The following is a 23,156-nucleotide window of genomic DNA, read 5'->3' as shown; positions in this document are numbered from 1 at the left end:
AAAGACTGTGGGTGCCACTTTGGGTACAGTGTCCAGGTATGAACATAAGTTGTATACTTTTTTAACTGCTTTCCAAAGATATGGCTCTTAACAACACCATATCTCAGCTGGATAACAAACTCTGTTAGTAGTTTTTTGGTCATGAAGAGAAATGTATTGAATGGTGAAGGTGGGTAAGTTAAGAGACGTAACAGACACTTATGTCACTGGGACACGTGGAAGTATTTTCAGTGGAACACTAGAGGAGGTTGCGTTACTGGGGGCAAAGGAATGAAAAAGGGTGAGTTAAATTAATTTTTACTCTAAGGTATTGGGTTATGATATTGGTTAAAAAAATTCACCACAGAATTCTTTAAACACCAACCTTTAACTGTAGTTTTTGTGTGAATAACCACATTTGCCACTTACATGCATGCTATAATTTATCCCTCATATCTAATTCAGCAAGCTAAATAATGTATGCAGTCAGGAATTTCTGTCCTGAGAAACATTGGCAGGGAAAAATTCAGGTACAAATTAGATATTTTATGGAGTTTTGACAATCCTCAAGAAACAGTTGAAAATCTTTCCTTGAGAAACAACTTCTCATATGTCTTTCTTCAACAATAATAAAATGTGTTCTTCATTCATATGGTCTGCAGTGCAAAAGCCAAGGCCAAAAAGTTTATTCCTGTGAAGAGGTTTACATTTACATTTTGTTTCTCATATTCCTGCAAAGTGAATTTGCAAATAGTCTATTATTTATGCAGAATAAATTTATCCCATTCCTTCACATTTACAGGGTTCTGACTGTAGTGTTTGTTTGGGTTTTTGTTTTTTTTTTTTTTCTTTTTCTTTCCCAGCTAGTTTCAAGCGCATCTTATTAGCCAAAAAAGGATTTGCTTCTGTCCAAGTTTTGATAATCACCCTTCTAGACATAATAATGCATTTCAGCTCTGCAATTCACCATGGGTTTTCTTCATCTAACACAGTAAATAAACTCTTTTCAAATATGCAAATAACTTTACATGCTTAAAGTTCATAGCCTCTTTATGTTTTAGCCTAGTACCAAGTTAACCAGATTTTACTAATTCATTGTATGCTTGCTTCTGTTTTCTCCTAATTCTCTTTCTTTTTGTGTATTCTAGGTTATGATTCCAATTTCTCTGTATGTATCCATTGAAATAGTTAAAATCTGCCAAGTATACTTTATTCATCAAGATAAAGATTTATATGATGAAGAAACAGACTCTCAGCTGCAGTGCCGAGCTTTAAATATCACAGAAGACTTAGGTCAGGTGCAGTTTATCTTCTCAGACAAGACTGGGACACTTACTGAAAACAAGATGGTTTTCCGAAGATGCACTGTTTCTGGAATAGAGTATTCCCATGATGATAACGGTGAGCTCATGATCTTGTTTTCTATCTAACAGTTGTACTTTGGGCATTCTGAAATAGATATAAAAGTTAGTGTAATCTTAAATCAAACAAAAGAAATTGCATGTATCCAACTCAGCAATAGCTGTTTTCAGATTAGTATAATTTGATGTCAGTGTTCGGCTAGCAATGACAATCTTAATCAAAGTGTTCTGTAACATCATCTACAGTATGTTGTCAAGACAGTTAAAGCTGCTGGCTTTAGCTCCTGATCTAGTAAAGCATTTGAGCACATGGCTAATTTAAGCAAATTGAATAGCGCCGCTGGTATCACAATGTTTTGTATGTTTGAAGTATACCAGTTTTAAGCATACAGCCAGATTAGCATCTGATTGAATACCTGGAATGAGATTATCCTTTTGTGCTGAGGAATAAATGTAAAGAAAGCTGCTGGTTTTCATATTAACAAGAAACATAATTTGATCTAATAGTATATTTTATGTTACCTTTGTCAGATTCTTTTCAGTTCTCCTGTGTGACAGGTGTCTGCCTTAAGGTATCTTCACTGTTGTATGAGCACTACAGTTGAGAGAATGTCCCCATGTATCAGGTTCTTGAAACCCTAAAAATTCATTCTTTGTCACAAGGGAATGTGAGGTTTGTCATCCCTTTTCATCTCATCACCCTTTTGAAATTATGAAGTAATTTTGTGTTTTGTGATTTGTTATAATTTGTGTTATTTTCCTCTAACATTTTGTTGTTATTGTTTTTGACATAACAGATCTTAACTCTTCAAATCATACTCTGTCTGTATGCAGGAAAATATTGATAGCTACAGTATTGCATTCCTATTTGAAAAAAATAAGTTTCTTAATCTATGTAACAGATAAAAAGATCACTGATTAGAAAGTTTTCTCAAAGACCATTACAGAAGTTCAGTTTACAAATGAGATACAGAATAAGAGAAATAATCAAAATAGACTGGAAAAGCTAAAACATGCTTTAGAGAGTTCATAAGATTCCAAACTGGAAAAAGACATTTTGAAGTTTTGGATAGTGCAAGGATTGTTCTTTTTTCTCCTACTTTAAAGTGCTACTGAGACCTTATATTTAAGGCACTCTTCTTCAAGAAATTAGGTGTTTGGATAGTGTTATTATTCCAGTGTTACAGAAAGAAGAACTTAAACAGGGAGAAGCTGTGACTTCCTACCTCTGTACTGTATGTAAGAAAGAGAAAAAAATTAAGTGTGTTTCTGGATTCCTAATTATGCTTGTGACACTGAATATTCATTCTTTTTTTATTCTTCCATGCCATCGATCATTTGCTTATTGATACTAATCTCAGAGTGTACTCTGTTCCTTGCAGGAATGATGATGGTACTGCCAACTAAAACAGTGCAGAAAGGGTATATTTATGAGCTTGGTATCATCAGCTGATATGTAGGCTGAACTCAAGCTCCTGAATTTGAGTATTGAGTTTCAGATCTTTTTTCTTCAAATGTAATGTATTTAACAGAAATAAAAGTTTGTGCATGCTTTCCTCTTATGATTTCGGATTACAATATAAATGTTAATGAAAGCACAGTGAATTTCACTACAAACAGAAGTTTCAAATGAATACATAAAATAAACTCATTCTTTTTTCAGTCGTTCTTTTCACGTACAGCTATGTTTGGGCTTTCTTATAACTCCAGGCAGTATAAAATTTCTGACAAATATAATTTTTGAATTGACACAGAATTTATACACAATATTTTATACACAGTAATTTATTCTTTTTTTTCCTCCTCTACAGAAAATAGGTCTTTCTCTGTCATTCTATATATAAATGGTGATAATTTCTATTGATTTTGTTCCTTATACTCAGGATTAATAACACAATAAAAACTATTCTTCATTCAAGTCTTTTGTTAGCTGTGTTCTCCAGTCTGATTTTCTAACCATCTCTTATCTTTTCTGCTGCTGAAACCTTCCCCTTTAGATACGGTGAAATGTTTGTCACAGCTCTTTCTGGTTTAAGTGAGTGCACAAACAACATTTCATTGCTGTGTGCTTGCTTGCAAATGATTTGTCAGCTGTTTTTCTATGTCTTATACCAGAGTATCTGAATTCCCCTCTGAGGTTTTGGGGCGTATGCTATCCAGCCCTGCACCTCAGGTTTTACTGAAGATCTCATGAATCAGAAAATTCTAAAATCTTTCACTTGGCAAGTGATCTGAAGCTACCATATATGCAAGAAAACCAAGTAAAATGCATCTGCCTTTTCTTATCTGTTTCAAAGGTGATCTGTGTCTTTCATCACTTATCTGAGTAATTCTTCAGGCATAGTGGTTTGTTACTTGGAATCAAACACTGAGTAGCACTTTAGATTAAGAAATGAATTTAAAATTGTTGTACACAGGTCAAGATTCAAAACCTGAAACAAGTAATTTTCTACTGTAAAAGCAGGTAGCTCAGGATGGAAATATACTTGTTCTCAGCTCCTGGGCCTAAGTTTGTTACTCTACTGTGGCTGCGTAGCAATGCCTGTTATTCCAGTTGCTTGACCCTTCTCATGATAAGATCCTGTTTTCAGTTATAGATAGTTTTACAGAACTTGAACTGTTTGGTTCAAGTTTTCCATGCCACATCTTTGTCTCGGGCATCAATTCTGGGGGAGAAATTTCAGTCAGCTCCATTCAGCCATATCCAAGAACAAGGCTAAGATGTAACACACTTTTTTCCCATGCTAGGAAGTTCTGGCAAATTTTCCTCTGAAGTCATATAGAGGCCCTATATTCTGAGGCTCAGCCATGCACACACACAGAGGGGGAAAGTTATGCCTACAATGCCAGACTGAGGTCTGAAATTTGCTCGGTTTGGAACTTAAATTTTCTGTTGAAGTATTTTTTCTGCATAGGACTGCCACATATCTGTTAATTACTCAATGAGCAGATTGTACATAGCCATCACAAATTTTCTCTATGCTGCATTATAAGCTTTTCTCCCTAAAATTTGTTGAGTTAGGAGCAGTTATCCCATTCTTTTCTGTTCTACAGGGATTGTTATAATGCATGTGTCATCATCATATCTGAGTTTCTTCCACTAGTGCATTAAGCAATGCTTGTGACTTTCCTTATGTGTAGTTTGTTCTTTCCCCTTCTTCCTCTCCCTGTGCGTGTAGTGCACAATTCGTTTGGATTGGGGGGCTACTTAAAAGGCATATGCTACACTGTGTTAGGTTTGGCATATTTGAGGCAGCATGTCTTTTTCTTGAGTGGTAGGAGTGTCCATATTTTTCTTCGGAAATTTGTTCCAAAAAGCCATGTAAATTTCCTATGTGAAAGGTGAGCTTTATGATTACAAGGGAGAGTTCTGTTTTGCATCAGACATGGATGTGTTAATCATGGTTTTCATCACAGAGGCTCATGTGGACCTTGTGCAGAGTTGAAGCAATTAAATGCTTCTAAAATAGAAACTGAAACCCTGAACAAGACTTAATACTTTTTTTTAGGTAGTATAGGGAGTAAGGGGCAGTTTTCATGAATGTGCTGGAGAAAACATTTTCCTGCAGAATTCTGTATTTAGCTCTAAGTTTTTTATGAGGCTGATGGTGCTACACCCAGGAGTATTGCATTGTTTTAGTCTAGACAAGAGGTGACAAAAACATGAATAATAGAGGCCAATAAATTGCACATGCATGGGGCAGAATCTCTTAGCCAACTGGAGGTAGTACAAAGTATTACACATGGGTACTGCTATGCGAGAGCTTAGCACCGAAGAGGAATCCAGGAACGCTTGTGGAGGCTGTGAGGGAAGGTGTGATTGTACTCAGCAACAGTTCCATGATGCAAGCTGTATCAAATATTCATCATTGTTGAGGCTACCTATAATATTTTGGTGATGGATTATGCACTGATAGGGATCAAACTATGGGTATTTGCACTGCCAGTTTGGGCCCTGTGGAGACTATGTTGATAGGGATGGGATGGACCACTTCAAGTGGAAGAATGATTGTCCCACTTGTAAATGTCCTAGGCATTTATAGAATACCCATTGACACTATACTCTGGTTAAATTCCAGAAATGGATGGAGTTGTATCTGTCTGTTACTTCTTGAAGCTAACGCCTTGCTGTGTGTCACTTCCACAGTAAGATGATACTGCAAAGGAATGCCACAAAAAAATCCTTCTAATCATTACTTCCTCCTAGACCAAAAGAATGTTAGCACTGAAAAAAGGGGACTGTTTGTCTATATGTAAAATTACGTTGCCATACCGTAGCTCTTCTCTTCAGGCTAGTAGCCAGCTTCTAACAATTCTTGGAACTGGCCATGCCCCAAGTCTGTCTGCTAATCCCAGAGATAATAGGTGCCCAAAAGCTGACTGTCTTTCTGAAAGTCGTTATATGATTTAGCTACAACCAGATGCTCTTGGCCTGACATTTGTCCTAGTTGTTTTCCAAATGCTGAATTAATCGCATTCTTGCCTATGGGGTGTGATCTCTGTTTTTTTAGTTTTAGCCATTGTATGGAACTTATGACAAAACATGAGTTGAATCTCCATTAATGCAACCACACAGATCTGAAAAATCTGAATTTTTCATTCTTTGTATTCTTTCCCCTTCCTTCCAATGACTGAAAAAAACTCTAGACAACATAAGAATAAGAGAAGTTCATGGGGGTGAAGGCAGATGATGAAAACCTCAGTAATTTTCTTTTGCCTAGCAAAGTTTCTAAATCACTAAATCTGAGAAAGGAGGAGTTTCTTTCTGCTCTCTACTTTTTCTTGTTGAAGATTGGCCAGCAACTACTTTTCATAGGAAAGTGCATTATATTAAAAAAATCTCTCTCTTAGTTTGGGGAGCTGTTTTGTAGTGGAACTTTCTTACTCCTTTTGTGTGTCATCAAGAGAACATAGACTGCACACTCCAGCCGCGTTGGAGAATTTGATTTATTAAAAAAAAAGAAAAGCATAAAAATCAATAAAAACTTTTCCATAAATGCAGCTGTTGCTTCCAAAGGGACTTCTCATCTGCCACCTTTACAATTTTACTATCTTCAGAAATCAGGATAGTCCATTTAGGCCTTCCCAGAAAGATCAAAACCTTTAGCAGGACTGGGTGCTTCAGGGACTCTGTGTAGCTTGTTCGTAGTTTCTCTTTACATTTGTTATTGCTTTTTGAAAAAATTAATTGGTAACTGAGGAGACAACCAGTGTCATCAGATGTAGAACTCATTACATTGGGAGTGCCCCATTTTAAATCCTGTAGAAGACAGAATAACTCATATTTAGAGACAGGTAATACATTTTTCTAAGCATATACCTACACTCACAATTGCTCTGGAAAATCTCCAGAAAAGTAGGAATGATCTCAGTTTCTAAGTAGAGTAAAGAGTTCTTAATGAAGGACTTAAAGTTACTCATTTTAAGCCCCTGGGGATGCCGAGAGGGGAGAGGAAGGAAAATCATGGTGTTTTCTAATCTCAGGACTTGTCCTTATGGGGAAGTTCTTGCAAAGTAAATTAAATTAGATTATGTTAGCACACTTGTACAAATTTATGGCATGCTAGCTGCTCCACTGACTCTTTATGTAGACAGTAGAGTGCACTTCAATGGGAAATAAGCTTGCACTCATAAAATAATAAGGAAATAAGGTAGTGTGGTGGTGGAAGTACTGCACATCTAGATTTACTTCATGATAGTTCAGTAACAGTCTTACTCAAATGGTTTGGGGCAAAATGGAATAATCCCATGGTGAAACTAGGGCCCACACACTGACAGCTGAGTTAGTCTGGTTTACGGGGTCTGTAGTTTTATTCTGCTTGAAGGGAAGTCCTTTAGGGTTTCCTGATCCCACTTTTCTAGTTACTGGAACATCTGGCTGTGTGGCAACAGTGTCTCCGTCAGCCCGCAAAATGGATGTCTCATCATAGAACATAGCATGGAAGGTAAAACAAAAACAAGCAAAACCAAAAAATCATTAAATAAAAAGCTTTTTAAAAAATAATGTCTCTTCCAATACTTAGCAGCTACTATAGGAGTTTTATTTATAGCTTACTGTTGTCTTCTGAAAGATGGAAGAGAGTTCATGGAATAAGTATTCATTATTGTTTCTTCTTTGTGTCATAAATATAAAATGAACTAGAGGATAGTGCAATTTGACTTTCATGAATTGCATTGCTGCGTTTCTCAAAGTTGTTTGTGTCTTTACCCTTAATAAAAAACTCTTTATCAGACAAAAGATCAAGGCCATCAATTTTCAGTGCTGAAACTGAAAAGCATCCCAGAACAATGTCTTTCACGTTATAATGTTCACAGGAAAAGGTTCTGAATCGGAGAGGGCTGAGTGGGTGGAGAGAACAGCGTGTTCCCAAAGAAGTACTCTTTGCACAGCTGAAGCATTGTGAACCTTAGCCATAACATAACGATTGAACTGGGTTTCATTATTTCTTCAAACTTCTTAATTCTTGCTGCATAATATGTAAGACTGCACTTGAGAAAATGTTGAAAGGTGCTAAGGCCTGTTTTTTTGTTATCAAGCTTACCTTGGTATAAAACTGAAAAAACACCATTTGTGTCAAAAGAATTACATTTGACTTGGTTAAATGACATTCTCATCTTGTACCTACTTTCCATTTTTTTTCTTCAGTGGCAGGAACAATTAAATGAATGCGCTACAATGAAAACCTGTATAGAAAGCAAGAGACAGCTAATATTACATACACTAGAAAGAACCACACTATTGGTATAATACCAATAAATAAGCTGAGTGCTGCATTAGGAAGCAGCTTTTGCTATGTTGAATAAACAAAATATTTTAGGGGTAATGTAAGAAAGAAGAAAGAGCAATGAAGAATAGAGAGTTATAGTACAGAAGCACAACTTGCATGAAATGCATCCTCTGCTTAACCATAGAGTTTTTATACATCAGTTCATATAATCAGTTCAGAGTCTTTGGAGTCATGTATTTCAGGATGTATTTTCAGAGCAGAAGCTTAAATTAGGTATGATTATTGAAGAAAACGTATGTCCTTTTTTTAAAAACTCTGCTCGGGAGGGAGTTGAACCAACTGGGTAGCACATTTTGCAAAGCTGTAAAGAATAATTGTAGCCAGTCCTCTCCCTGTCAAGGAATGTTACCTATTACGAGAAGAAGTGCAGCGTTTGTCAGTCTACCATTCAAATGCCCAACATCCACAGTGAGGAAGTTTATCCATATGGCAAATCCAAGCTTTTCTTATGCTTTTCCTGAGAGAGGCTGAGTGTCCACATGTCACACCAACTCTCCTTGAGACTGAATTTGCTGCTAAGAGCCTTGGTGAAGATGGGGCACAAAAATGTGCTTCTTATGGTTGATCTAAGTCTTAAACGTTAGTAAAGTTCAGGAAACCTTACTGGTGTGTCATCTTGAGCAATGGTTTTTCACCCTGGGGTTTGCAGCATGTAACTAGGAGCCTGCAGAAGATAATTAAGGCAGAGCTTGCACTGCCAGGCTGGGCACTACCCTCCACAGGCCTCATCCCAGGATGTGCCCTCCATCATACCTCCCCAGTGCAGAGAAGGACAGAAGTCCTTCAGTGGGCCACTCCATTCTGATACTTGAGGCATCATCTTAAAGTGACACACTATGATGTCCACATGGCTCCTTCCTTCCTCGCATGCCTGCATTTCCTTTGGAAGGGAACTGGGATGCTGGGGGTGAACAGTGAGCAGCCTGGCACACGTCTTCGTGAGGGCCTGGATCAGTGCTTATGACACACTGCAGGTGGCTTTGGGCCCTCAGTGTAGACTCCTTCTGATACAGACAAATCTATGATCAGTTGAATTAAATTTAAAGTATAGGGATCTGCACTTCTATGGGGAAAATGCGTAGAGGCTTACAGGGCAGAAGAGAGTGGGGATTAGTGAGCAAGAGTGATGGGAGAGGTTAGAACTGTGCTGCCCCAAATCATGTGCAACAAGTTGCAGGAGCAGCCTGTGCAGGTGAAGTGAACTTTATTTCCTTGCAACTCATTACCATGCAACAGAAGGGCCAAGGAGACCAGTGACCTCCCTAATTTTTTGAGCTGTCTTCTAGGTTCTGTCATATGAATCAAAGGACAAGGTAGGCACTGAAAGGAGAAGACAACAGTGCTGTGCTCTTCTGTTTGCAGCTATGTGGCTCAATGAGCAGCTGTCCTCACAGCGCTGAATGTGCCATTGCTCAACCTCTTTCCCACCACATAACACGGAGAAGCATGGATCACACCAGATAATGCTAATGAAGGAAACTTCTCAGTCATCCACAGTTAGTCTGCATCAGCCTCAGTGCCTGGGCTGTAGGGCTGTATTCGAGCTATGGGGCAGAAGTGATCTGCAGTGTGCCCTGCCGTCTCTTCTCTGTCTCCAAATGCCCTATAGCCCTTTCTACCTCCATGGCCTGAATTTTCTTCCAGCAGGAGCCAGAGTGCAGCACAGGATGTTGCATACCTGGGCATGCAGTTAGAGCAACGACTGGGTGTGTATTCCCAGTCAGGACTGGGAAGTTCTCCCAGCTCCCACATTTCAGACAGAGCCTATACATGTTCCAAATGGAGTTGAAAAAAACCTCTGATGTACGATACTGTACTGATAAAGCTATCACCATATACTGTGTGTGGTCTGATTTCAACTCCTCCGGCTGCTTTCTGACAGCTAAAACATGTTTGAAAATTGCAGCGGATAGCAAGGATTGTTTTTTCTTTGATTGTAAAGTTAGCTACATTAAAAGTGATCCTATCCCAAACTCACTATATGTAATGCAAGTTTTTTCTCAGGAAATATTTTGGAAGAAATATCTTCATGCACTTTTTTTTTTTGTTAAATGCCTGAATGATTAACTTACATGCTAGTGATTTATCATTTGACATTAGGAAAATCTAGTTTGTAACATCAGAGAACCAAAACAAAGCCGAGCCACAAGTGTGTAACTTGTACTGTATATCTGGATAGTGTGGATTATTTTGAGAGTATAATGAAAAGCCTTTCAATTAATACCTAATGAAGGAATAAATAGTTACCTGTTAGAGTGGCATGTGCCTGCCTAATGAATAACCCAGGTTATTAAATGCCCATGAACTTAAGGAACGGAAAAATATGTTTTACATCAGTTAGAGCTAAATAGAGCCTGTCGTTAGAGGGGCTGGATTCCACGACTGTTTCACACCTCTTCTTTCTGTTTCCTTTTTAACTTCTGTATATCAAACTGTCAGGATTGGTTTCTAACATTAATTGTTGTAGTTGGATTCTTGACTGGGGAAACGTTCATCTAAAATGTGTAATTTGGAAAAACTCTTCCATTCTGTGTACACTAGGTATTTCTTACTGCAGCAAAATGGGATAGAAACAAGTGTTGCAGCAGGTGAGGGTACCCTGCTTTTGATGCTGCGTGCTGCATTGTCCTGCCTATCATGCTGTTCAGAGAGGAAGGGATGGACTCCAGTGTGGTTTCAGCACTAGGCTAGGAGTCAAGAATCTGCGTTCATGTCTCCGCTCTGCAGCATGTGGCCCTGACCTCGAGCAAGGCTTTTATGCTGTCTGCACCTCATCTCTATATATAAAGCAAGGGCAGTAGTGCTCTGTAGGTATGTTGTTCTGAGGACATTTCAGATGTCAGTTAACTGGTACTGGGTAGATGTGACATTTTTGCTGGAAAATACTTTCTGTGAAATTTCCGTATTCTGTTGGAAAGGACAAGAAAATTTTCTGGATTGTTTATTTCCTTCTCAGGCTGCAAGTAAAGACCAAATTATTTGGTTGATTTCATCAGGCTGAGCTGTGGAATAGTCTTCAGGAATGCAGTGAGTTACCTCAGAGTCTAACTGCCTTTCAGAGAGAGTGCAATGATGAGGGAGGCAGTGTATTGCATTACATTTCTAATTATGTTATCTGCATCCTCTGTTAGATACTACTATTCAATTAAGACTAGACTTTGTTATCCCCTGATAATGGAATCATTCATTCTTGCCTTGAAAGCACAGTATAATACTAAAACCAGACCACTTGAACAAAGCCACCATTTTCCTCTCCCTTTTTCTCAGCCACGTTTAACATACACAACATTTCTCCCTCTGTATTTTTTTACTCATAGCCAAACGCTTAGCGATGTACCAAGAACCCGATTCTGAGGAAGATGAGGCAGCCCCAAAAGGAGGAACTCTATCCCAGCGTGATAGTATCTGCAGCCATCAGAGCATCAAAGTAATCCACAGAAGCCAGAGCACCAAAACCCACCGGCGCACAGGTAGCAGAGCTGAAGCAAAAAGAGCAAGCATACTCTCAAAGCACACTGCGTTCAGTAGCCCAATGGTAAGTCATGAGAACTAAATGCACAGTGTCCTGTATCTTTTAATAGAACAATGTCCTGAAAAGGGAAAGGTAAAGAAATCTGTAGCACATTGTGTACCTCTTACAGACTTCATTTTGGCATGTTTTCTTCTGTAGTCACAGCTGTTCGTAAAAAAACAGTCAAGAGTTGGCGTAGATCTTATCTATCTATCTTCTCTTTGGGAACAAGCTAAAGGTAAAGACGATCTGAAACCTTTGTTTTTGTTATACCTTGATTTTGAAAAGAAAATGTATGCCTTCCCTTTATCTACAGAAACTGAGAGTAGCATAAGGTTTGAAGTCAAGGATTCTAATTGCTCTGTGTAAGCCTCTTCTTTTCTCTTTTGTCAGAGTATTTTAAAACTAACAAATGCTGGGCTGGACACCATGTATTCCAATTCTTAGACACTGTTGACATACACCATAGCATAATTTTTAGTGTGATTCAAGATTATCTGTGGATTGAATGGGTCGTATTTTAAAAAAAGAAAAACTTTTACATTTCAAAATGTTGGGGAATTTATGTCCTTACAACTTTGCTTTGGTTAATTTATTTTATGCTATTGTAATTCAGTGGAAGTTTTACATGAGCTGAATGGTAATAAGACAGCAGAGAAGCCAAGTCTTTGTCTATCTAGGGATTTTGCGTTGTTGCCCTGTTGACACAAATTCACCTTCAAAACAAATTACAAATATAGACACAGAAAGATGCTGTTTGTACTGGTGGAACTTCTTGATTTCAGTCAAGATTAAGCACTTTTGGTACAATTTGAAGTTGCACTTTTTACACACGGGGTTCTGTGGTTGCTCAGATTCATCAGCTGCTGAGCATCAGCAGATAAAATGCTACTGAAGAAAAAGTCTTAGGTCAGTTTATCTTTTAATCTTTTGTATCCCTGCATCCTGCTATCTTAAGAAATATCAGGGTTTGCTCTGACAAGAAATAGCTTAAATAAGTGGAAAGTGCTGATGAAATGGAGTGGAAAATGCTCTGTGTTTCAATGTAAAAAACACATGAATTACTCTCATGTGTGGATGGTTGTTCTCTAACAAACAATCCAAGATGGTTTCATTGTATTGTGCTGATGTAAGACAGAGCTTTGAATGTCATTGCTGTCTAATTTTCCCACTCTTTTGGTCTCTGTAGTGTAACACCCTTTAGTAACAGATAATAAATGTCTTGAATTAGACAGGGGAGAGGGAGGAATATTAGTATGTAACTCTTTTCCTATCCACTACCTCCAAAGTAGGTGAATATTGCCACTATAATTACCTGTAGTGAAAAAGTAGAGAACAAAGTTACTTACATTTTAATTTTTATCAGAAGGCTCATTGTTAACTGTTTATTGTCTAGAATGGGTGTCTTACAGTCCTCTCTACCTCTGCTCTGTGGTGTAAGGCCACAATAAAACTCTTGACGTTCACACTGCTTTGGATGCTTTGATTGCTCGTCACCACTTTGGAAATTTGCAGAATCACAGATACTAATCACTACTGTTTATTACTAGGAGAAGGACATCACACCTGACCCAAGCTTGTTAGAAAAGGTGAATGAATGTGCAAAGCATCTGGAGGTCATGAGGAGCCATGAACAGCCATTATCCCATCTGAGCCCAGAACTATGTGACATTTTTGACTTCTTCATCGCTTTGACTATATGTAATACCGTTGTGGTTACTGCACCAAATCAGCCCAGACAGAAGGTGGGTTAAAGAAGCAGCAAAAGAGAGTTTAAGCCTCTTTTGCATTGATGCTAATTCATCTTGTAAATTGAGGAAATGAAAACCTCCTGTTCTAGCGAGAAACAACTAGAGCTAGTTGTGAGATAACTCTTAGAACCGCTATGTGAATGAGCGGGTTTAATTAAACATTAGTTAAAGAGAGTATGTCAGCTTACCTTCAAGGTAAAATATGCATTCGTCTACAATTTCAAGATACTTCTGAAACTTTCCCAATTTCTTGTACTGCAACTTATTCATTTAATAAATATGTGTGGAAGTGTGTGTGGAAACTAATTTGTAAATGTGCAAGACTTCCCAGAAAAGAATATAAGCTGTCTGTGAGTATTTTGTATATGTGGATTAAATTAAGAAAAGGCTGAGACATTTTTAAAAGGTTTAAAATGAGAATGTACTTGAAAAACATCACTTAAAACTTTCAAATTATGTAAAAGATGCATCTTAAGCTCATTATGAGAAATGATGATCATTACTGCTTAAATCGGCTTAAACCAGTGTCACTGATGAATGAGAATTTCAAAAACGCAATCCCAAGATGATCTGTAAAACAAAAATATAATGGAATGTAGTACTAAAGCTAGTCAGCAGCTGGAATTTCCATTCTGGAGAAAATTCTGAGAGTTGTTTCTGTTCCAGATTGGAATAAAAAGTGAACTAGTCTGCAAAATGACATGTTTTTGTGCCACGGAAACATTTGGAGAATCTCAGTTCTGCTGTTTCAGGAATGCTACACTGTTGCACAATAATTTAATATATATTTCTATGAATATGCTGTTACTATTAATAACATTGTATCTGTAAAAAAGATTTAAGTTAATGGAGATGAGTGATAAAACTGAAGCAAAATGCTTTGATGCTGAAAGAGAAGACCGCAGAAATTATTTATTTCAACATGTTCGTATTGAGAATGTTGTTGACATTGGCATAGTCTCATAAAACTTTTCTGATACTACACTTCTCAGTAGAAAACTCTTCCATTAACTTTTTTTTACTACCTTCACTGAATATGCAGAAAGAATGCCAATGTTTCCTGCTAAGAATAGGTTTTAGTATGCACTACTGGTGGTGGTGCAACATTGATAGTCTATCCATTAGTCATATCTGAGGAGGTGAAAAAAAGAAAAAATGTTTTTAATACAAACATATGTGCTTTCACACAGAGGCACAATTCTGAAGTTCTAGTAAGTTTTTTGCTGTTGAGTCAGTTTTGTCCATTTACTTTCCTTTCTCAAAATATAAATGCCATTACTTTTTGTTCTCAAAGAAGTTCTCCTCTTTAGTTGGAGCTGCTTAGACTGAATATCAATGTCGGAATTCTTGTACAGCTTTTCTTCATTTTTTTTTTCATTGGTTTGTTTTTTACTTCTCAAGGTTAGAGATCGATTTGAACTAAAATCTCCAGTAAAAACAATAGAAGACTTCATACGAAGATTCACTCCAAGTCGCTTGACCTCTGGATCTAACAGCAGCAGTTCATCTAGTTTAGCTACAAGCAAATCAATGCACAGATTTGGTTTAAGTGTGCTTTCATCTACATCTACGGATAGCACTTTATTAAAACTGGAAGAGAAGCTGGCATACTCTGCGCAGATGAATAACAATGGCTACAACTCCCAGCAAGACCGGACAGCTGTGGGGAGTGGTCCTGAGGAAGGAGAACTCCGTTACGAAGCAGAGAGTCCAGATGAAGCTGCTCTCGTCTATGCAGCAAGGGCATATAACTGTTCTCTGGTTGGAAGGCTGTCTGACCAGGTATCAGTGGAGCTACCTCACCTGGGAACATTAAGCTTTGAAGTATTGCATACATTGGGCTTTGATTCCGTCAGGAAGAGGATGTCAGTAGTGGTCAGACATCCTCTCACAGATGAAATAAATGTTTACACTAAAGGAGCAGATTCGGTTGTTATGGATCTTCTTCTACCCTGCTCTTCAGGTACACCTCTTACTTACCCTTGTGGGAATGGGGGTGGGAGGGAGGCGGTTCTGGTTACCTGCTGAAAAACTCATCATATCTTATTGCCTCCTCTAGCAAGTAGACCTGCCTACTTTTGTTGTGAATACAGGAAATGGTAGAATGGCAGCTGTCTCTCTTCTTTTATAATACTTTGTTATTACAGCAAATTTTCTGTAACAAATCACTGGTTCCTCGCCTTACAAGAATGAGTTAAATTAATTTCTGTACAAGATCTTCTACTAGCAAACTTTATTTTGAAGGAATTTCTTGAAACTCTGCCAAAGCAATTTACATTTCTTCACGAAAACCTGCCTGGCAGCGCTTGGCTAGTTGAGTATTTTATATGAAACCCAAGCACTTCCTATTGCAGCTCCCCTTCCTGTTTCATTTGTGAATCTTTATGTTCTTTTTCTGCAATGTTTGCATAAATCAATGCATTTATGTTGGTTTGACTACAATGCTAAAGGGCACTGTGAATCAGTCAGCCACCAAAACAGAAACATTGTAGCAAAGAAGGAGAGATGCTGTTCAGATGAGAAATCTTGGCTTCAAATATGTAGTTGACGAGTAGGGAATAGACATGTATCTGTGAACATGGAATACTTTCCTAAAGCATAGAGTACTTCTCCAGCACCCAGATGTCACGAGAAACAGGGACAACTGTAAATAGCTAATTGTTATCAGTTGGATTCAAGAAGAAACCTGTAAGCTTTCAGAAGTTAGAGGAGACACACGGGTTTCAGTTTGCATGAATCAGTTTGCATCTAATTTACTGTATTTTCAACACTGAATTTAATCCAGTGTTTAAAGGGTACCCCAGTATGAATGGACAGAGCCCAAAAGTGCTAGAGGTACTTCCCGTGTTTCACTAATGCATTGACTTTGTGGTTACTTTGACATTAGTTGGAGTAAACAATTGTGAAAGGCTTATACTGTGTAATTTTAGTTTAATGACATACAGAAAAACGTTGGCATTAGTTTTCTGTTTACAGCCATATAAATGAAAGCTGAGCCAAAAAAATTAAGAACAACTTGTCCTTAACTAACAACAAAGTATTCATGAATAATTTTCTAGTAAAGATCTGATATCACAGAACGTACATAGAGCATCTGTGGAAACTTGTTTCCCTCCAAAGAACTAACAGAAAATTTGTAGTACTGAGAATTTCTAATAACATACCTAGAAAATAATGTTTGGAAATGAGTTCTCAGAATGAGCATTAAAAAGAAAAGAAAAGATTATTTTATGCCAAGTCTTAAATATTTTGTCACCATGTAACAGACTATGTTTGAAGCTGCTGTGTCCGTTCAAGGAAGACTCAATGGAACAAGGAATTTTCAGGCAAATTTCAGGCAGATATAGGACCCACCTAGGTAAAAACAACAAGGCCAGTTAGAAAACCGAACAACAGCGACATTACCAAAGGTGGTGTATGTCAGAGAAAGGGAAGCAGAGTTCCTGAAGATCAGTGTTGGCAGTGAGCAGGTTCTGTAGCTGGGCAAATAGAACAATTTCACTATCTTTACAGGAAAACAAATTGAATGTGGCTTTGAAATTGTGCCCTTTTTTTTTTTTTAGTTTTTTAGCCCAAATTGAACTCTGAGTTTTAGTATATTTTGCTTTTGCAAGCAATGTAAAGTGCAGCCACTAGAACCTCATAAGCAGTTTCCCTTGTTTTCTAGCCCTCTAAGCCACCGCTGGCCTCAGTAGTTCTGTATGTTTCAGCGGATCTGTTTAAAAAACATTTGACATTTCTCTTGAGCAGCTTCACTCCTGGAACTGAATTTGCAGTCTCTGCCTGCAGTATCCTAATGTCAGTGGATATGATGTCAATTCCTGAGGGAACAGCATCTTTTTCCCATTACAGGGAGGTATTCCCCACATAGAGGGAGCCTCGGAAGATTTATGCTGTGGCTATTATCTATATTGCGGGGTCTGTCAGTGGTTTCATCCTGTTCTCTGGTGATGGTGGAATGTGAGTGTGAGAGGAGATGTAATGCTACGAGAACTCAGGCATTTATCATTTCAAGGAATTGACCAATAAGTGAATCGACATGACAGCTAATCCCAGTGCTCACTCTTTGCTGTTTTAGTGCCTCAGGGACATGTAAATTGTACATCAGTCAAGTGTGCATCTTGAGACTTTGTGGTACTTGTGCCCTTAGACTGAAAGACCAAGGCAACACTGTGTCCGTAATCTCCCAACTCAAACATCACGTGGCATGGCTGGGTTCTATCAGACACAAAGGTCCCTGTTTGGGAGGAAGAGTATTTTAAAATATGACATGAGGAACAGCCCAAAATCAGAAGCAAAAGTATTATGTTGTAGCTTCAGTTGTGTCTTATAGAAAATCAGAAATCACCATAAGCTTCAAAACCTAAAAAGTTTCTGAATTGACTCCATTTGTTCTGTCTGTATATCTAGCTGAGACTGTGAAACCTGACATTTTCTGATAGCATACAGAATCACAGAATCACAGATCCATTAAGGTTGGAAAAGACCTGTCAGATCATCAACCCAACACCACCATGCCCACAGATATTCCCAAAAGCCTTGAAATGATTCCCAAGAATGTATTGTTTTTACTTTATCTCAACAGTCACCATGCTCATAAATAGGAAAGCTACTGTCTGAGTCAATACCCAACTCGCACAGGAACTGTGAATGTAAGTCATTGAGAAAACAATGACTGGACTGGCTTTCTGCAGCTTGCGATTATGGAAGGAAATGAAGCAAGCAGAATGCCACTAGCACTCTATCGTTCATCTGGAGAAGACTTATTTGCTGGTTTTCACTGACATGGTGCATGTGGTCACACTGCTTAGCATATACACTGCATTCCAGCTAAAAAGAATCTCCTGAGCTGGGTTTTGTCTGCAAGAGATTCCTTCCCCCCTTCTAACTTCTGAGCACAAGGTGAATCTCAGGGTAGAACTGATGAGGCACATGAGAGCTAGAAGGGGTTTTAGCTGTCACTGGTATGCTGGTGGAGGAGGGAGATGCAGTCTTCCACACTGGAATTGAGAATTCACACAGAAAATGGTGGACACATCTCTACTTGTAGAGAATTACTGTCCTTGTTCATTGAAGGTGGAATAAGCATGTGACATGATCACTGCATTAGCGCCCATGGTATTCAGACAGATCTGAAGTGATTAACACCACTTAACCTTAAAGGGACAGAAACAACTTTTGATGTGTTTAAGCACCTATTCAAGTTTGCACTATTTGAAATCAGTGAGTGACTGAAATAGCCACTCCCATAAGACAATTTCATGTGGGATATGCAAAATATATGGCATTTCTCTCTAGAATAGTAACGTATCACAATAGATTAGGAAGAATACTTGCCTACTTTATTCTTCTAAAGTTAAAAAAGTTGACTCACTAGTACAAGAAGCCTCGAAGAAGGTTTGCTGCAGTACTTCTTCCAGAAAAAAAAATCTTATATTACACAGCCAAGTCACATATGCCAAAAAGATTATCATGCACAAATAGAAAAGAAGCTAAATGAAACTGTGTTAGGTTGCCAGTTTAGTATATGCACATTTCCACTTTATGATGCAGCTGAATCTAGTTGTGAGCTGGTTTAATAGCTTCTGAAGGAACGTGGTGGTGTGTGTGTCAGAGCCACAAGCTATAGTGTAAGAAGGGGCTTTACAATGGCAAATAATATTTGTTGGGATGTTCTTCTGGAATAATATATCTGTACTGACGCTTTGAGAAAATCCGTCGTGATAACATAGGTGGTATTAATAGATAGATGGACAGGCCCACCAGAATATCCCTACCAGTATTCACCACACAACCTCAATCAGAGATAGAACTAAAATGGAGGAATGCTTGAAGTATCACAGTATTTATGGAGTGCCTTAGGAACAGCTGGGTATGTACACTCCCAGCTTTACAGACCTAGAGAGGATAGGACAGTCTTTAAAGGTGAGGAAATAGCTATAGAGCGAGTAAAATGTGCTGATACATGGTTGAGATAACAGGAACAAATCCCAGAATATTGGGATTCCAAGCTCCCAGTTCCTTTCTTCCTACAACATCAATACTTGTATGTGTTTGTGCTGGAGCCTCTGAACGCCCGGTTTGACACTGCTGCTGTATAAAAGTGTATGAAAGTGCTGAATGCTGTGTAAGCTTATAGACAGACAGATAGCTGTATATATTCGTGGTCACACATAGCAAGATCAAATTGGGTATGAATGCACACTGGGAAAATGGGCACCAAAAAATATAAACAGTAAGATACTTGTGTCACCTAATTTAGATACCTGTATTAAGTGCTTAATATAAGGGTATAGTGCCCGTAGGTTCTCAGTATGGTCAACTGAGAGAGGTGAGCACATCCAGTGGTGAACTGAGATCATATGTATTTGGTCTCTTCAGGTGCTCAGACTTCTGGTGATGAGTGGTCTTCACCTGACTCTCTGACTGGTTACTATTGCATTAAGGAACAGCTCTAATTACAAAATTATAATCCTGAAATGATTCTACACCCCCAAAAAACATGCAGGCTTTAGAAAAAATGACCTCAGGGAATAGGAAAACCTGCCATAAGGTACTGGTCATTCTCACTCAATGTTTCCAGTCTAAAGACTTACCAGCTTTTACATTTACTTTAGTACTAACCCTGCAATTCATATTATTTCAGATTGCTACTACAGTACATTGTACATGAACCTGTCATGATCCTAAATGATAAAAAAGATGCATATCACCTTTTTTTAACTTTTGAAGACATAATTTCACGTGATGAGATGGAACAAAATGTGTTACCATCATATTCATTACTCTTTTTTGATCACAGTGTGAGCACATTGAACCAATCCCAGCTAAAGAGAGAAAAGGAACCAATGCTCAGTCCTGATTTTGAGTTCTTACAGTGAACTCAAGAACTCAAGGCTTTAAGTGAAGAGTAAAGCTAAGTGGAAGTTGTCCTGCTGCATTCAAAGAAGCAGCTAGCTGTGAGGTCTGCACAAGTGTAAATTCTCTTCTAAATGAAATCACAGTCATACCAGGACTTCTTGTATTGACTCAGGCCGATAGGTAGTATCAGTACAGCAGTAACAGAAGTACATTCATACACTGAAATATAAAAAACAGAGCACTGTTTCTGGTTCTTCTGAAATATTAACCTTGGAAAACTAAGTGCTATTTTTAGGTAAGTGTCATTTTTCTGCACATGATGAGATGTGGAGAAGCATTTGCTAGTAGTGTATTTGAAATTATACTTGTCTTTCTCACATTATTGTTTTCTGTGAAGATTACCATGATTTCTTAAAGTATTCAGGCCAAACAAATACTTAAGGAATGAGAAAAAGATGGTCTTTCTAACATACATTCACAACAACTTTTGAAGAGAGAAGACAGAGAAGATGATAGAACAAAAAGACAAGAATTTTTTTTCTAAATGGAATGTTTTACTTGAGTTTCCCAGGAGACATCAGCAGCTCTTTAAAAGTATCAGTTATAAAGTGCTGGTACAGTGAGTACTGTAGGCAAGTTTTTATTCTCTGAGGCCATTCAGCTGCTGTTATTTTTCAATCACTAATTTCTTTTTTTATTCTTATCTAGATGACCCTCGGGGCAAACATCAAAAAAAAATCCAAAGCAAAACCCAGAATTACCTTAATTTGTATGCTGTAGATGGGCTGCGGACGCTCTGTATTGCAAAAAGAGTAAGTAAATGCAGACTCTTAGTTTGCTTTTAAGGACAGTCTTGACAAAGAGTACTGTAGGCATTTATTAATTTGTTGTTCTTGATTCATAACTTCTTTTTCATTTTATTCAGTAAAGTATGAATGCCTCTGCATCATATTGACTGTGCCCTCACATACTCTTTTTAATAGGTTCTCAGCAAGGAAGAGTATGCCTGTTGGTTAAAAAGTCACTTAGAAGCAGAATCCTGTATTGAAAATCGTGAAGAACTTCTGTTTCAGTCAGCACTGAGGATAGAGAAGAATCTGCATCTGCTAGGTAATTAAATGAGAGCTGGACATGAATTTAGAATGTGTTAAAAATTCTGAAAGCTTGGCTATGAAATCTATTCTTTCCCTTAAATGGTATCTGACAGTACAGAAATTGGCTTCTTTTGGACTTTGTCATGGCTGTCATGTGCAGCACCACAAAGGAATGGGATATAATTAACATAACAGACATATCCTGTTTTCCTTGCTCCTGCCATCATTTTATCACTAGTGAAATGAGTGGAGTAATACCAGGGATGAATGGAGGAGGAGGACATGGCCCAACCTGTCTACAGAATTTCATTAGTTTAGTGCCACTTCAACGTGTCAGAGACTTCCATGACTCCAGGGGCACCAGAGACACGCATAAAGCAAAGCTCATAAACTTCATTTGTGAGAGGCATCAACTCTCATATACATCAGGTTCAGCACATGCACTCAGGGCCTCTGTGTTCCGTGGAAGGGGATTGCAGCTTCCTAATAACGCAGTTAGAATCAGTTTATGCAAAATGTATTCCAAGGACTAAGTCATACTCTTTCTCTGTTGAGTTGATCTGTTGGAAGCACTGAGATTCTAAAATGTATATACATCCATTATTACTCCAAGCATCTAACTTCTTCCTCTGGCAAAGAAACTGGGACAGCCATAACACTGTTGGAGATGATAACAACTTTCACTAATTGCCAACATGCCTGTCTCTGGGAGATGAGATCCACCACAGCCAACTTCTGATGTATCTACTGCAGATCTCTAAGGCTCCCCATATAACCAATGGAGAGACAAAAAAAAAAGAAAGTTCAGTTCATTTGGTCTGTCTTAGATACCTGCTTTAAGATTAGATGAATCATGCCCTTGAAGTGTCTGTTTCTCTCCTCTGACTTAAAGGGGAGCATGAGGTGACTAATTTGGATGACATTAATCAGGAAGATCTCACCATAGTTGTGCCTGGTGGCTCTGGCTGCACTCTGAAAAAAGAAAGAAAAAAAAAAGTTAAATTCAACTGCCAGATAAATAAGTGAGCTCTAGCCAGAAGTAAACTACCCATTCAGTCATTCCCCAAGAACCTCATACTGTGGTTTGTATCTTGCAATGATCAGTTATGGTTAAGTTGTGGGAATAAAAAAGTGAGTCTGGAAAAGGAATATGTTTTCCTTTGTACACTGGTTGGATAATAATAGCTTTCCTGACATTTTCCTAAGAATGTGTTTCCACCTAGATGACTGGTGCTCAAACTTCAGGTGGACATCTATTGCTAAAATGTTTTTTTCAAGGAACAACCATAGGAATCACAAATAGCTGAGAAAAGTTTACTTTGCTTTCCCTTTTGTTACAGGTAACTTGCATGTCTGTCACCTCCTCATTCTCTAGTTGTGAGGGCTTACATTTCCTCACATTGAAGGCTCTCTGAAACTCAGTTGAGCACTGATGTATCAGTGGTGACACTGAACTTGGTCCTGAGCGGCTTTTGCTACAGTATTTGAAAATCTTGTCTCTGTCAATTGATTTATGAAAGCATAGAAAAGGTACTCAGTCTCTATAAACAGGTAGAAAGATACATTGAAAGCGTGAAAAAGCCACATTGTACTTTCACATCATTGCCAACAGATCTATGGTTTATTCTCTGCTGTATCTCATTTGGCAACTAGTGTCTTTCTGCAAGAGCAAAGAGCAGCAACAGGACAGGAGAAGGTTTATGACTGCAGCCTAATGTGCTGTTGCCAAGCTGCAGTCCTTCTGTCCTTCCCTTTCAAAAGGGAGAAATCTCTAGTGACCCACCCTCTTGTAGTAGAGGAAAGGCAGTTAA

The 23,156-nt window shown here is 38.2% G+C and overlaps 1 protein-coding gene across 1 annotated transcript in view; it reads left to right on the top strand.

Moving 5' to 3' along the window:
• Window positions 1-23,156, top strand: part of ATP10A (ATPase phospholipid transporting 10A (putative)) — a 119,452-nt gene that overhangs the window by 81,014 nt on the left and 15,282 nt on the right. The window contains exons 8-13 of the mRNA XM_059815641.1: window positions 1,128-1,380; window positions 11,446-11,663; window positions 13,190-13,384; window positions 14,792-15,353; window positions 20,960-21,063; window positions 21,235-21,361. Of these exons, the coding sequence (XP_059671624.1) occupies window positions 1,128-1,380; window positions 11,446-11,663; window positions 13,190-13,384; window positions 14,792-15,353; window positions 20,960-21,063; window positions 21,235-21,361 (1,459 nt within the window). The remainder of the gene's footprint in view (window positions 1-1,127; window positions 1,381-11,445; window positions 11,664-13,189; window positions 13,385-14,791; window positions 15,354-20,959; window positions 21,064-21,234; window positions 21,362-23,156) is intronic.

This window comes from Gavia stellata, chromosome 1 (genome assembly GCF_030936135.1).
Source record: "Gavia stellata isolate bGavSte3 chromosome 1, bGavSte3.hap2, whole genome shotgun sequence".
Taxonomy (NCBI): domain Eukaryota; kingdom Metazoa; phylum Chordata; class Aves; order Gaviiformes; family Gaviidae; genus Gavia; species Gavia stellata.
This window is presented reverse-complemented; position numbering and strand designations above follow the sequence as displayed.